The 18508-nt window shown below is 49.5% G+C and overlaps 1 protein-coding gene across 2 annotated transcripts in view; it reads right to left on the reverse strand.

Moving 5' to 3' along the window:
* homer2 (homer scaffold protein 2) overlaps positions 1-18508 on the reverse strand; it is a 59453-nt gene that overhangs the window by 36560 nt on the left and 4385 nt on the right. For both annotated transcript variants that reach the window (XM_058387463.1, XM_058387462.1), the window contains exon 2: positions 14326-14482. In XM_058387463.1, the coding sequence (XP_058243446.1) occupies positions 14326-14482 (157 nt within the window). The remainder of the gene's footprint in view (positions 1-14325; positions 14483-18508) is intronic.

An 18508-nucleotide genomic window follows, 5' to 3' on the forward strand; every position in this document is an offset into this window, starting at 1 on the left:
CTCTCAGAGGAACAAAGACAAGAACATCTCCACAGAGCAGAGACAGCTGCAGTGATACAACACAGTCATTAAGATCAGGACAGAGTGTAATTATCACAAACACACACAGAGACGCACACACACAGAGACGCACACACACAGAGACGCACACACACACAGAGACGCACACACACACAGAGACGCACACACACACACACAGAGACGCACACACACACACACAGAGACGCACACACACACACACACAGAGACGCACACACACACACACACACACAGAGACGCACACACACACAGAGACGCACACACACACAGACGCAAACACACACAGACGCAAACACACACAGAGACGCAAACACACACAGAGACGCACACACACAGAGACGCACACACACAGAGACGCACACACACAGAGACGCACACACACAGAGACGCGCAAACACACACACAGAGACGCAAACACACACACAGATGCGCAAACACACACACAGATGCGCAAACACACACACAGATGCGCAAACACACACACAGAGACGCAAACACACACAGAGACGCAAACACACACACAGAGACGCGCAAACACACACACAGAGACGCAAACACACACACAGAGACGCAAACACACACACAGAGACGCAAACACACACACAGAGACGCGCAAACACACACACAGAGACGCAAACACACACACAGATGCGCAAACACACACACAGATGCGCAAACACACACACAGATGCGCAAACACACACACAGATGCGCAAACACACACACAGATGCGCAAACACACACACAGATGCGCAAACACACACACAGAGACGCAAACACACACAGAGATGCAAACACACACACAGAGACGCGCAAACACACACACAGAGACGCAAACACACACACAGATGCGCAAACACACACACAGATGCGCAAACACACACACAGACGCGCAAACACACACACAGATGCGCAAACACACACACAGATGCGCAAACACACACACAGAGACGCAAACACACACCCAGAGACGCAAACACACACACAGAGACACGCAAACACACACACAGATGCGCAAACACACACACAGATGCGCAAACACACACACAGATGCGCAAACACACACACAGACGCGCAAACACACACACAGACGCGCAAACACACACACAGACGCGCAAACACACACACAGACGCGCAAACACACACAGACGCGCAAACACACACACAGACGCGCAAACACACACACAGACGCGCAAACACACACACAGACGCGCAAACACACACAGAGACACGTACACACACAGAGACACGCGCAAACACACAGACACGTACACACACAGAGACGCGCAAACACACACACAGAGACGCAAACACACACACAGAGACGCGCAAACACACACACAGAGACGCAAACACACACACAGACGCGCAAACACACACACAGACACGCGCAAACACACACACAGAGACGCGCAAACACACACACAGAGACGCGCAAACACACACACAGAGACGCGCAAACACACACACAGAGACGCGCAAACACACACACACAGACGCGCAAACACACACACAGACGCGCAAACACACACACAGAGACGCGCAAACACACACAGAGACGCGCAAACACACACACAGAGACGCAAACACACACACAGATGCGCAAACACACACACAGATGCGCAAACACACACACAGATGCGCAAACACACACACAGAGACGCAAACACACACACAGAGACGCAAACACACACACAGAGACGCAAACACACACACAGAGACGCGCAAACACACACACAGAGACGCAAACACACACACAGATGCGCAAACACACACACAGATGCGCAAACACACACACAGAGACGCAAACACACACACAGAGACGCAAACACACACACAGACGCGCAAACACACACACAGACGCGCAAACACACACAGACGCGCAAACACACACACAGACGCGCAAACACACACAGACGTGCACACACACACAGAGACACGTACACACACAGAGACACGTACACACACAGAGACACGCACACACACACAGACACGCGCAAACACACAGACACGTACACACACAGAGACGCGCAAACACACACACAGAGACGCAAACACACACACAGACGCGCAAACACACACACAGACGCGCAAACACACACACAGACGCGCAAACACACACACAGAGACGCGCAAACACACACACAGAGACGCGCAAACACACACACAGAGACGCGCAAACACACACACAGAGACGCGCAAACACACAGACGCGCAAACACACACACAGAGACGCAAACACACACACAGAGACGCAAACACACACACAGAGACGCAAACACACACACAGAGACGCAAACACACACACAGAGACGCGCAAACACACACACAGACGCGCAAACACACACACAGACGCGCAAACACACACACAGACGCGCAAACACACACACAGACGCGCACACACACAGACGCGCACACACACACGGAGACGCGCACACACACACGGAGACGCGCACACACACACGGAGACGCGCACACACACACACGGAGACGCGCACACACACACACGGAGACGCGCGCACACACACACGGAGACGCGCGCACACACACACGGAGACGCGCGCACACACACACGGAGACGCGCGCACACACAGACGCGCGCACACACAGACGCGCGCACACACAGACGCGCGCACACACACAGACGCGCGCACACACACAGACGCGCGCACACACACAGACGCGCGCACACACACAGACGCGCGCACACACACAGACGCGCGCACACACACAGACGCGCGCACACACACAGACGTGCGCACACACACAGACGCGCGCGCACACACACAGACGCGCGCACACACACAGACGCGCGCACACACACAGACGCGCGCACACACACAGACGCGCGCACACACACAGAGACGAACACAGAGACGCGCGCACACACACACAGAGACGCGCGCACACACACAGAGACGAACACAGAGACGCGCGCACACACACAGAGACGCGCGCACACACACACAGAGACGCGCGCACACACACACAGAGACGCGCGCACACACACAGAGACGAACACAGAGACGCGCGCACACACACAGAGACGCGCGCACACACACACAGAGACGCGCGCACACACACAGATGAGACGCGCGCACACACACACAGAGACGCACGCACACACACAGAGACGTGCGCGCACACGCACAGAGACGCGCGCGCACACACAGAGACGAACACAGAGACGCGCGCACACACACAGAGACGCGCGCACACAGAGACGCGCGCACACACAGAGACGCACACAGAGACGCGCGCACACACACACAGAGACGCACGCACACACACAGAGACGCGCGCACACGCACAGAGACGCCCGCGCACACGCACAGAGACGCCCGCGCACACGCACAGAGACGCCCGCACACACAGACGCGCACACACACGCGCACACACACAGAGACGCGCGCGCACGCGCACAGAGACGCGCGCGCACGCGCAAAGAGACGCGCGCGCACGCGCACAGAGACGCGCGCGCACGCGCACAGAGACGCGCGCGCACACACACACAGAGACGCACGCGCACACACACAGAGACGCGCGCACACAGAGACGCACACACACACACAGAGACGCGCGCGCACATACACAGAGACGCACACAGAGACGCGCGCACACACACAGAGACGCACACACGCACAGAGACGCCCGCACACACGCACAGAGACGCCCTCACAAACGCACATGCACAGAGACGCGCACACACGCACAGAGACGCGCACACACGCACAGAGACGCCCGCCCACGCACAGAGACGCCCGCACACACGCACAGAGACGCCCGCACACACGCACAGAGACGCGCGCACACGCACAGAGACGCCCGCACACACGCACAGAGACGCCCGCCCACGCACAGAGACGCCCGCACACACGCACAGAGACGCCCGCCCACACACAGAGAGACGCGCGCACGCACAGAGATGTCCGCACACGCACAGAGAGACGCGCACACGCACAGAGACGCCCGCCCACACACAGAGAGACGCGCGCACGCACAGAGATGTCCGCACACGCACAGAGAGACGCGCACACACACCCTACTGATTTTGACTGCAGAAGTCTGAACTCCATCTAGAAGTAACCCTCCTAACCATGAGGAGCAGAACCACACAACAACACTGACTCCTAAACACCACCACTGACCACCACTGATTATCATAAAGGATAATCTTCATACTGATTACGATCAGAAAGATCACAAAATGGTTCCTGTGTGTGTGTGTCATTTCCTCCTGAGTCCATCAGTCATGTTGACAGAGGTAGTGAGAGCAGCAGGTGCTGTTAGGAGACAGGTGGAGTGTGTGTGCGTGTGTGTGTATTGAACACTGACACGGCATCACTGTCCCCACACCGGGGAATGTCTCCATGGCAACAAAGTGTACACGCAGTGCAGAAAGGCACGTTCATCCTGAAACATCAAAGTCCTCAGAGTCGCATTTTACACACGCACACACACTCAAGCGCACACACACTCACGCGCACACACACTACTCTAAGTTGAAAATCTTTCTCACATAAACGTGACACTGATGAACATTTTTGTTTCAGTGCTTCATCAGCGTTGCTATGGAAACACTCCAACACTCCACACTGGGGACCACAAACTTTATTACTTTGCTTCCTAATTTCATTATGCACCACAAAACACACACGCACACACCAGACACACGCACCAGACACATGCACACACACACCAGACACACACCAGACACACACACGCCAGACACACACACGCACACACACAAGAGACACACACCAGACACACACCAGACACACACACGCCAGACACACCAGACACACAAGAGACACACACCAGACACACACACCAGACACACACACCAGACACACACACCAGACACACACACCAGACACACGCACACCAGACACACACCAGACACACACACGCCAGACACACGCCAGACACAAGCACACCAGACACACACCAGACACACACACCAGACACACGCGCCAGACACACAAGAGACACACGCACATACACACACAGAGCTGCTCACTGTACATCAATACACTACACAGTGCAACACTACACAACACGACACCACACTACAACACGACACCACACTACAACACTACACAACACGACACCACACTACAACACTACACAACACAACACGACACCACACTACAACACTACACAACACAACACGACACCACACTACAACACTACACAACACAACACGACACCACACTACAACACTACACAACACGACACAACACGACACCACACGACACCACACGACACCACACTACAACACGACACCACACTACAACACGACACCACACTACAACACTACACAACACCACACCACACTACAACACTACACAACACCACACTACAACACTACACAACACCACACTACAACACTACACAACACCACACCACACAACACAACACGACACCACACTACAACACTACACAACACCACACTACAACACTACACAACACCACACTACAACACTACACCACACTACAACACTACACAACACGACACCACACTACAACACGACACCACACTACAACACTACACAACACGACACCACACTACAACACTACACAACACGACACCACACTACAACACGACACCACACTACAACACGACACCACACTACAACACGACACCACACTACAACACTACACAACACGACACCACACTACAACACTACACAACACGACACCACACTACAACACTACACAACACAACACGACACCACACTACAACACTACACGACACTACAACACGACACCACACTACAACACTACACAACACGACACCACACTACACCACACGACACCACACGACACCACACTACAACACGACACCACACTACAACACGACACCACACTACAACACTACACAACACCACACCACACTACAACACCACACTACAACACGACACCACACTACACCACACTACACAACACGACACCACACTACACTACAACACTACACAACACGACACCACACTACACCACACTACAACACTACACAACACGACACCACACGACACCACACTACAACACTACACAACACGACACCACACCACACTACAACACGACACCACACTACAACACTACACAACACCACACCACACTACAACACTACACAACACCACACCACACTACAACACTACACAACACCACACCACACTACAACACTACACAACACCACACTACAACACTACACAACACCACACTACAACACGACACCACACTACAACACTACACAACACCACACTACAACACAACACCACACCACACTACAACACTACACAACACCACACCACACTACAACACTACACAACACCACACCACACTACAACACTACACAACACCACACCACACAACACAACACAACACCACACTACAACACTACACAACACCACACTACAACACGACACCACACTACAACACTACACAACACCACACTACAACACAACACCACACCACACTACAACACTACACAACACCACACCACACTACAACACTACACTACACAACACCACACTACAACACTACACAACACCACACCACACAACACAACACGACACCACACTACAACACTACACAACACGACACCACACTACACCACACTACAACACGACACCACACTACACCACACTACAACACGACACCACACTACAACACGACACCACACTACAACACTACACAACACCACACCACACTACAACACTACACAACACCACACCACACTACAACACTACACAACACCACACTACAACACTACAACACTACACAACACCACACTACAACACTACACAACACCACACCACACAACACAACACGACACCACACTACAACACTACACAACACGACACCACACTACAACACGACACCACACTACAACACGACACCACACTACAACACTACACAACACGACACCACACTACAACACTACACAACACGACATCACACTACAACACTACACAACACGACACCACACTACAACACGACACGACACTACAACACGACACGACACTACAACACTACACAACACGACACCACACTACACCACACTACACCACACTACACAACACGACACCACACTACACGACACCACACTACACAACACGACACCACACTACAACACGACACCACACAACACCACACTACAACACTACACAACACGACACCACACTACAACACGACACCACACTACAACAATACACAACACGACACCACACTACAACACTACACCACACGACACCACACTACAACACGACACCACACTACAACACTACACAACACGACACCACACTACAACACTACACCACACGACACCACACTACAACACGACACCACACTACAACACTACACAACACGACACCACACTACAACACTACACAACACGACACCACACTACAACACTACACAACACAACACGACACCACACTACAACACTACACAACACAACACGACACCACACTACAACACTACACAACACAACACGACACCACACTACAACACTACACAACACAACACGACACCACACTACCACACGACACCACACTACCACACTACACAACACGACACCACACTACAACACTACACAACACAACACGACACCACACTACAACACTACACAACACAACACGACACCACACTACAACACTACACAACACAACACGACACCACACTACAACACTACACGACACTACAACACGACACCACACTACAACACTACACAACACGACACCACACTACAACACGACACCACACTACAACACAACACAACACGACACCACACTACAACACGACACCACACTACAACACTACACAACACGACACCACACTACAACACGACACAACACGACACCACACTACAACACTACACAACACGACACCACACTACAACACTACACAACACGACACCACACTACAACACTACACAACACGACACCACACTACAACACTACACAACACGACACCACACTACAACACTACACAACACCACACGACACCACACTACAACACTACACAACACCACATGACACCACACTACAACACTACACAACACCACATGACACCACACTACAACACTACACAACACCACACTACACCACACTACAACACTACACACCACCACACCACAGAACACAACACAACACCACACCACAGAACACAACACGACACCACAGTACACCACACCACTACACCACACGACACCACACTACAACACTACACAACACCACACTACACCACACGACACCACACTACAACACTACACACCACCACACCACACTACAACACTACACAACACTACACAACACCACACGACACCACACTACAACACTACACAACACCACACGACACCACACTACAACACTACACAACACCACACTACACCACACGACACCACTACACCACACCACAGTACACCACACCACTACACTACACCACACTACACAACACGACACCACACTACAACACTACACAACACGACACCACATGACACCACACTACACAACACCACACTACAACACTACACAACACAACACCACACTACACCACACCACACGACACCACACTACACAACACTACACCACACTACACAACACCACAGAACACTACACGACACCACAGTACACTACACTACAACACTACACCACACTACACCACTACACAACACGACACCACACTACACCACACGACACCACATGAACCCACACTACACTACACAACACGACACCACACTACACAACACCACACCACAGAACACAACACTACACCACTACACAACATGAACCCACACTACACTACACAACACGACACCACACTACACAACACCACACCACAGAACACAACACGACACCACACTACACCACACCACACCACAGCACTACACAACACGACACCACAGTACACCACTACACAACACCACACCACACGACACCACACTACAACACTACACAACACCACACCACAGAACACAACACGACACCACACTACAATACTACACAACACGACACCACACTACAACACACTACACCACACTACAACACGACACCACACTACAACACTACACAACACCACACTACAACACAACACCACACCACACTACAACACTACACAACACCACACCACACTACAACACTACACAACACCACACCACACTACAACACTACACAACACCACACTACAACACTACACAACACCACACCACACTACAACACTACACAACACCACACCACACAACACAACACAACACCACACTACAACACTACACCACACTACAACACTACACAACACGACACCACACTACAACACGACACCACACTACAACACGACACCACACTACAACACTACACAACACGACACCACACTACAACACTACACAACACGACACCACACTACAACACTACACAACACGACACCACACTACAACACTACACAACACGACACAACACGACACCACACTACAACACGACACCACACTACAACACGACACCACACTACAACACGACACCACACTACAACACTACACAACACCACACCACACTACAACACTACACAACACCACACCACACAACACGACGCCACACTACACCACACTACACAACACGACACCACACTACACTACAACACTACACAACACGACACCACACGACACCACACTACACCACACTACAACACGACACCACACTACAACACTACACAACACCACACCACACTACAACACTACACAACACTACACAACACCACACCACACTACAACACTACACCACACCACACTACAACACTACACAACACCACACTACAACACTACACAACACCACACCACACAACACAACACGACACCACACTACAACACTACACAACACCACACTACAACACTACACCACACTACAACACTACACAACACGACACCACACTACAACACGACACCACACTACAACACGACACCACACTACAACACTACACAACACGACACCACACTACAACACTACACAACACGACATCACACTACAACACTACACAACACAACACGACACCACACTACAACACTACACGACACTACAACACGACACCACACTACAACACTACACAACACGACACCACACTACACCACACTACACCACACTACACCACACTACACTACACGACACCACACTACAACACTACACAACACGACACCACACTACAACACGACACCACACGACAACACTACACCACACGACACCACACTACAACACGACACCACACTACAACACTACACCACACTACAACACTACACAACACGACACCACACTACAACACTACACAACACGACACCACACTACAACACTACACAACACAACACGACACCACACTACAACACTACACAACACAACACCACACTACAACACTACACAACACAACACGACACCACACTACAACACTACACAACACGACACCACACCACACTACAACACTACACAACACGACACCACACTACCACACTACAATACTACACGACACTACAACACGACACCACACTACAACACTACACAACACAACACGACACCACACTACAACACTACACGACACTACAACACGACACCACACTACAACACTACACAACACGACACCACACTACAACACGACACCACACTACAACACTACACAACACGACACCACACTACAACACGACACCACACTACAACACTACACAACACGACACCACACTACAACACTACACAACACGACACCACACTACAACACTACACAACACGACACCACACTACAACACTACACAACACGACACCACACTACACAACACGACACCACACTACAACACTACACAACACCACACGACACCACACTACAACACTACACAACACCACACGACACCACACTACAACACTACACAACACCACACTACACCACACGACACCACACTACAACACTACACACCACCACACCACAGAACACAACAACACCACACCACAGAACACAACACGACACCACAGTACACCACACCACACGACACCACACTACAACACTACACAACACCACACGACACCACACTACAACACTACACAACACCACACTACACCACACGACACCACACTACAACACTACACACCACCACACCACAGAACACAACACAACACCACAGAACACAACACGACACCACAGTACACCACACCACTACACTACACAACACGACACTACACCACACTACACAACACTACAACACCACACAACAAGACACCACACTACAACACTACACAACACCACACAACACCACACTACACCACACGACACCACTACACAACACCACACCACAGTACACCACACCACTACACTACACCACACTACACAACACGACACCACACTACAACACTACACAACACGACACCACATGACACCACACTACACAACACTACACAACACGACACCACACTACAACACTACACAACACCACACTACACCACACCACACGACACCACACTACACAACACAACACTACACCACACTACACAACATGAACCCACACTACACTACACAACACGACACCACACTACACAACACCACAGAACACTACACGACACCACAGTACACTACACTACAACACTACACCACACTACACCACTACACCACACTACACCACTACACAACACGACACCACACTACACCACACGACACCACATGAACCCACACTACACTACACAACACGACACCACACTACACAACACCACACCACAGAACACAACACTACACCACACTACAACACTACACAACATGAACCCACACTACACTACACAACACGACACCACACTACACAACACCACACCACAGAACACAACACTACACCACACTACAACACTACACAACATGAACCCACACTACACTACACAACACGACACCACACTACACAACACCACACCACAGAACACAACACTACACCACACTACAACACTACACAACATGAACCCACACTACACTACACAACACGACACCACACTACACAACACCACACCACAGAACACAACACGACACCACACTACACCACACCACAGCACTACACAACACGACACCACAGTACACCACTACACAACACCACACCACACCACACGACACCACACTACAACACTACACAACACCACACCACAGAACACAACACGACACCACACTACAATACTACACAACACGACACCACACTACAACACTACATAACATGACACCACACTACAACACTACACAACATGACACCACACTACACAACATGACACCACACTACAACACTACACCACACGACACCACACTACACAACACAACACTACACCACACTACACAACATGAACCCACACTACACTACACAACACGACACCACACTACACAACACCACAGAACACTACACGACACCACAGTACACTACACTACAACACTACACCACACTACACCACTACACCACACTACACCACTACACAACACGACACCACACTACACCACACGACACCACATGAACCCACACTACACTACACAACACGACACCACACTACACAACACCACACCACAGAACACAACACTACACCACACTACAACACTACACAACATGAACCCACACTACACTACACAACATGACACCACACTACACAACACCACACCACAGAACACAACACTACACCACACTACAACACTACACAACATGAACCCACACTACACTACACAACACGACACCACACTACACAACACCACACCACAGAACACAACACGACACCACACTACACCACACCACTACACAACACGACACCACAGTACACCACTACACAACACCACACCACACCACACGACACCACACTACAACACTACACAACACCACACCACAGAACACAACACGACACCACACTACAATACTACACAACACGACACCACACTACAACACTACATAACATGACACCACACTACAACACTACACAACATGACACCACACTACACAACATGACACCACACTACAACACTACACAACATGACACCACACTACACAACATGACACCACACTACACCACACTACACAACATGACACCACACTACACAACATGAACCCACACTACAACACTACACAACATGACACCACACTACAACACTACACAACATGACACCACACTACACAACATGACACCACACTACACAACATGACACCACACTACACAACATGACACCACACTACAACACTACACAACATGACACCACACTACACAACATGACACCACACTACAACACTACACAACATGACACCACACTACAACACTACACAACATGACACTTCAACCTAATCATTATGTGACACACATTACACAACACCGCACAATGCTGCACACCATTACAAATGACTACACAATAAATAATACACAACACTATGTCAACACATGAATACACAACACCACAAATCACTATACAACACCCAACACTACACAACATTGTTAACATGGCTGTGTATCTATGAAGCTTCCTGTGATTAGCACTGATCCTCTGCTTCAGGAACAAGTGGAGTTTAGACCACATGATGAACCAACACCAACCACTGAGATTCATGCAGGTGACTGACCACTGGGCAGATGATCAGCATATTTTATTATTTATAGTGGACACACACACACACACACACACACACAGAGGCAGAGACACACAGACAGACACACAGACAAAGAGACAGAGACAGAAAGGGAGAGAGACAGACAGACAGATGCACACACAGAGAGAGAGAGAGAGAGAGAGAGAGAGAGAGAGAGAGATGCACAGACACACAGAGGCAGAGACTTGCACAGACAGAGAAAAAGACAGACACAGAGAGAGAGAGAGACACACATACACAGAGAGAGACACACATTCACAGAGACACACGCACACAGTTTTAAAGTCCTGATATCATTAAATCAGAGCTCAGATGATGATGATGATGATGATGATGGCCAGAGCTACACTACATGTGCACTACGCTGGATAAGAAGCTAACAGTGATAGACAGACTATGGTTGTCATGGCAACTCAGGGCAATTATATTTGGATGGTTTGAGGTGCTGTTAAATAAAGCAGAGAGAGATTGAGGATGTATTTCAGGACAGGCTAATCTGATTTAGGTTACTAGTGGTTTGCTAACTGGCTAGTTAAAGACATTAGGGAAGGTATGGGGACCTGGGGGCATGTCCTCATTTGCATGTTCATGTTTATTCAGAGATCCTGGAGTTTTAATTAGGGTGGAGGTGTGGGGATTTTTATCAGTGAGAAACCGTGTGACTGTTAAAATGTCTCTCTGACCTTTGACCCATCCACGCTGATGATGCGGTAGCTGTTGCGTGTGCTGTCGTAAAAGTAGGACACGGTGACGGCTTGTTTACTGGCAGGAACCCAGTTCTTCTTGGTGGTGGGGTCGATCTGGAAGACATGGGCTCGAGTGGTGAAGATCGGCTGCTCCCTGAAACCCAGAGACAGAGGAAGTGTTAACACTGTGGGCGTGTCTCAAACCACACCCCCCTGTTCACTACATAGTGCACATCAACACTCCACTGTGATTTCAACAGATTAGAATCAGTCAGACTACCAGGAGGAGTGTCCACTACATAGGGAACATGGTGTCCTGGTTTGAGACACAGGTTCCTCCTGGAAGCTCCTCTGTCCTGTTCCTCTCGTCTTTCTGCTCTGAATGTGTGTGTGTGTTTGTGTGTGTGGATGGAAATGAAGATCCACACACTGAACTGAAACTTACGTACCAGATTCCGGAAATTCTTAAGAGTAAAAATGCGGTTCTACCTGTTCCGGAATCAAAGGAATGAGCAGGTCGCGGGGGAGAACCACACACACCCCGTAGAACCCGCATGCTGACTGCTTAGGAACAGAAAACTCTGGAGGTTTCTCTCAAATGATCCAAAAATCTTATAGTTTATTTTTAATGGTGTGTGTTTGGTGGTATATTACTGCAGTGTGTGCTTACGCAACACACACACACACAACCTATAAGCAGGTTATAGTTTTGAGTTGAAGCCAGACTGGGCGGAGCCTCCATCTGTCAACCAATCTTTAAAAAAAGACACACAGACACACACACTCTAACTCCCTAACAGTGTGTGTGTGTGGTTAATCTCTAACTCCACACCTCTGAAGAGGCCCCAGGCGTGACTGACCCACTGCAGGAGAATCAATCAGCCATCAATACACACTGAACACATCCACTTTGGGCAGCACTTAGCTCCGCCCCTCATTACAAACTGACCAGAAACTCAGACCACTGATCCCTAAACTCTGACCACATGACTATGACCCTAGCAGTCAAATGTTGGTCCTAAACCCAACGGACTTTGTCCCCAAAACTGACCCCCAGAACCCCCTAAATACACCCTCTGACCCACACTGACAACTTTACAACACACTTAATCTGACCACACCACCCCGCTCTCTGATCCAGAACTCATTACTGACCCTCTACCACCCCAGACCTCTGAGTCACTCCTGCCATTAGAGCCCCCAAAACTGACCCTGAGCCTAGAGCCCTGACTTTACCCTAAGAACCCCAGCACTGGCTCCACACCACTAACCCTGTCTCAGTGACCCTGAGGTGTTAAAAGTGTTACCTAAAGAATACTGACCTCTGACTCGGACCTTCACTCTGACTCTAGAACATCTCTGAGGTAGGATCTGTAATCACATCACCTTCACTCTGACTCTAGAACCCACCTTTCACTGTGACCCCTGACCCCTATCTCTTACTCTAGAGCCACACACTGTCACACACATGCTCTCACACACGCTCTTGCACACACGATCTCTCGCACAAACAAACACATGCTCACACACACACACGCTCTGGCACACACGCTCTCACGCACAAACACGTGCTCACACACACGCTCTGGCACACACTTGCTCTTGCATACACACTCTCTCTCTCGCACACACACACACTCTCTCTCTCGCACACACACACACTCTCTCTCTCGCACACACACACACTCTCTCTCTCGCACACACACACACTCTCTCTCTCGCACACACACACACTCTCTCTCTCTCGCACACACACACTCTCTCTCTCTCTCGCACACACACACACTCTCTCTCTCTCGCACACACACACACTCTCTCTCTCGCACACACACACACTCTCTCTCTCGCACACACACACACTCTCTCTCTCGCACACACACACACACACTCTCTCGCACACACACACACTCTCTCGCACACACACACACACACTCTCGCACACACACACTCTCTCGCACACACACACACTCTCTCGCACACACACACACTCTCTCGCACACACACACACACACACACTCTCTCGCACACACACACACACACACACTCTCTCGCACACACACACACACACACACTCTCTCGCACACACTCTCTCGCACACACTCTCTCGCACACACACACACACTCTCTCGCACACACACACACACTCTCTCGCACACACACACACTCTCTCGCACACACACACACACTCTCTCGCACACACACACACTCTCTCTCGCACACACACACACACTCTCTCGCACACACACACACACACTCTCGCACACACACTCACACTCACTCACAAACACTCTCGCGCACACACTCGCACACACACTCTCGCGCACACACACACTCTCGCGCACACACACACTCTCGCGCACACACACACTCTCGCGCACACACACACACACACACACACACACACTCTCGCACACGCACACACACACACACACTCTCATACACACACACACACACTCTCTCGCACACACACACACACACACACACAGAGCTCTCGCACAAACACTCACACTGTCGCGCACACACACACACACACAGGCTCTCGCACACACACACACACACACACACATGCTCTCACATACACACATGCACTCTTGTGCACACACGCATGCTCTGGCACACATGCATGCTCTGGCACACACATGCTCTGGCACACACGCAATCTTGTACGCACACACACACACGCACCCTCATAACCTGTATTATTTGATGAACACACTGATTCTATACAGTGTTTGTCAGTGGATTACAGAGAGATTTAGTCACACATTGTGGTGGTGTCTACAGTTTATTTGTGTATTGTTTGGTCGTGTGTGTGTGTGTGTGTGTGTCAGTTTCAGTGTGCTGTTATGCAATGAATGAGTCCTCCAACTGGTCTGTTAGCTCTGACGTGCCTGACCAGTTTTATTCTTTCTGCCACACACACATACACACAAATATACACACACACACACACACACCTATGCCTAAGCTTGTTCTCAGTTTGGCTGTGCATGCCATTTCTAGGGCCGTGACCTCAAAATACAACACACACACACACACACCTTAAACTGTAAAGGCCAGAAATAAAATGTCCTCAGTGCCAAAAGTAGTCACTCAGCTGAGAGGAGTCCAGTGTGCTACAGTCTAATGTTGCTAAGTGTTAAGGAGTGTATAGCCTCCAGTTTAGCATGGTGTGTGTGTGTGTGTGTGTGTGTGTGTCTGTGTGTCTGTGTCTGAGTCTGTATGATATGCTGTGATGTATAAACCTACACAACAGGAGTTTTGGAGTCGGGTAGGGGGCGTGGCCTAAAGCCTAAAGGTCACAGCAGTTCCTTAATCAGTAAAATAGTTAGAATTTTATGTAAAATACACATTCTGTTCCTGGCAAACAGTGTGTGTGTGTGTGTGTGTGTGTGTGTGTGTGTGTTTTTAAACAATGCTTAAAAATTCTCAGCTAGCCTCACCGACATTGGAGACTCCTTCCAGACATGTTACATAAACACACTTATCCTTACAAATTCTCAAAAATTAAACACCTTTACACTGTACACACCCGCTGTTACTATGGAAACCAAGTGCAGTCATATAAACACTGAGTGTGATATAGCAGTGTTAAACACTACACTGAGTGTGATATAGCAGTGTTAAACACCACACTGAGTGTGATATAGCAGTGTTAAACACTACACTGAGTGTGATATAGCAGTGTTAAACACTACACTGAGTGTGATATAGCAGTGTTAAACTACACTGAGTGTGATATAGCAGTGTTAAACACTACACTGAGTGTGATATAGCAGTGTTAAACACCACACTGAGTGTGATATAGCAGTGTTAAACACCACACTGAGTGTGATATAGCAGTGTTAAACACCACACTGAGTGTGATATAGCAGTGTTAAACACCACACTGAGTGTGATATAGCAGTGTTAAACACTACACTGAGTGTGATATAGCAGTGTTAAACACTACACTGAGTGTGATATAGCAGTGTTAAACACTACACTGAGTGTGATATAGCAGTGTTAAACACTACACTGAGTGTGATATAGCAGTGTTAAACACTACACTGAGTGTGATATAGCAGTGTTAAACACCACACTGTGTGATATAGCAGTGTTAAACACTACACTGTGTGATATAGCAGTGTTAAACACCACACTGTGTGATATAGCAGTGTTAAACACTACACTGAGTGTG

This window comes from Hemibagrus wyckioides, linkage group LG04 (assembly GCF_019097595.1).
Source record: "Hemibagrus wyckioides isolate EC202008001 linkage group LG04, SWU_Hwy_1.0, whole genome shotgun sequence".
In the NCBI taxonomy this organism is placed as follows: domain Eukaryota; kingdom Metazoa; phylum Chordata; class Actinopteri; order Siluriformes; family Bagridae; genus Hemibagrus; species Hemibagrus wyckioides.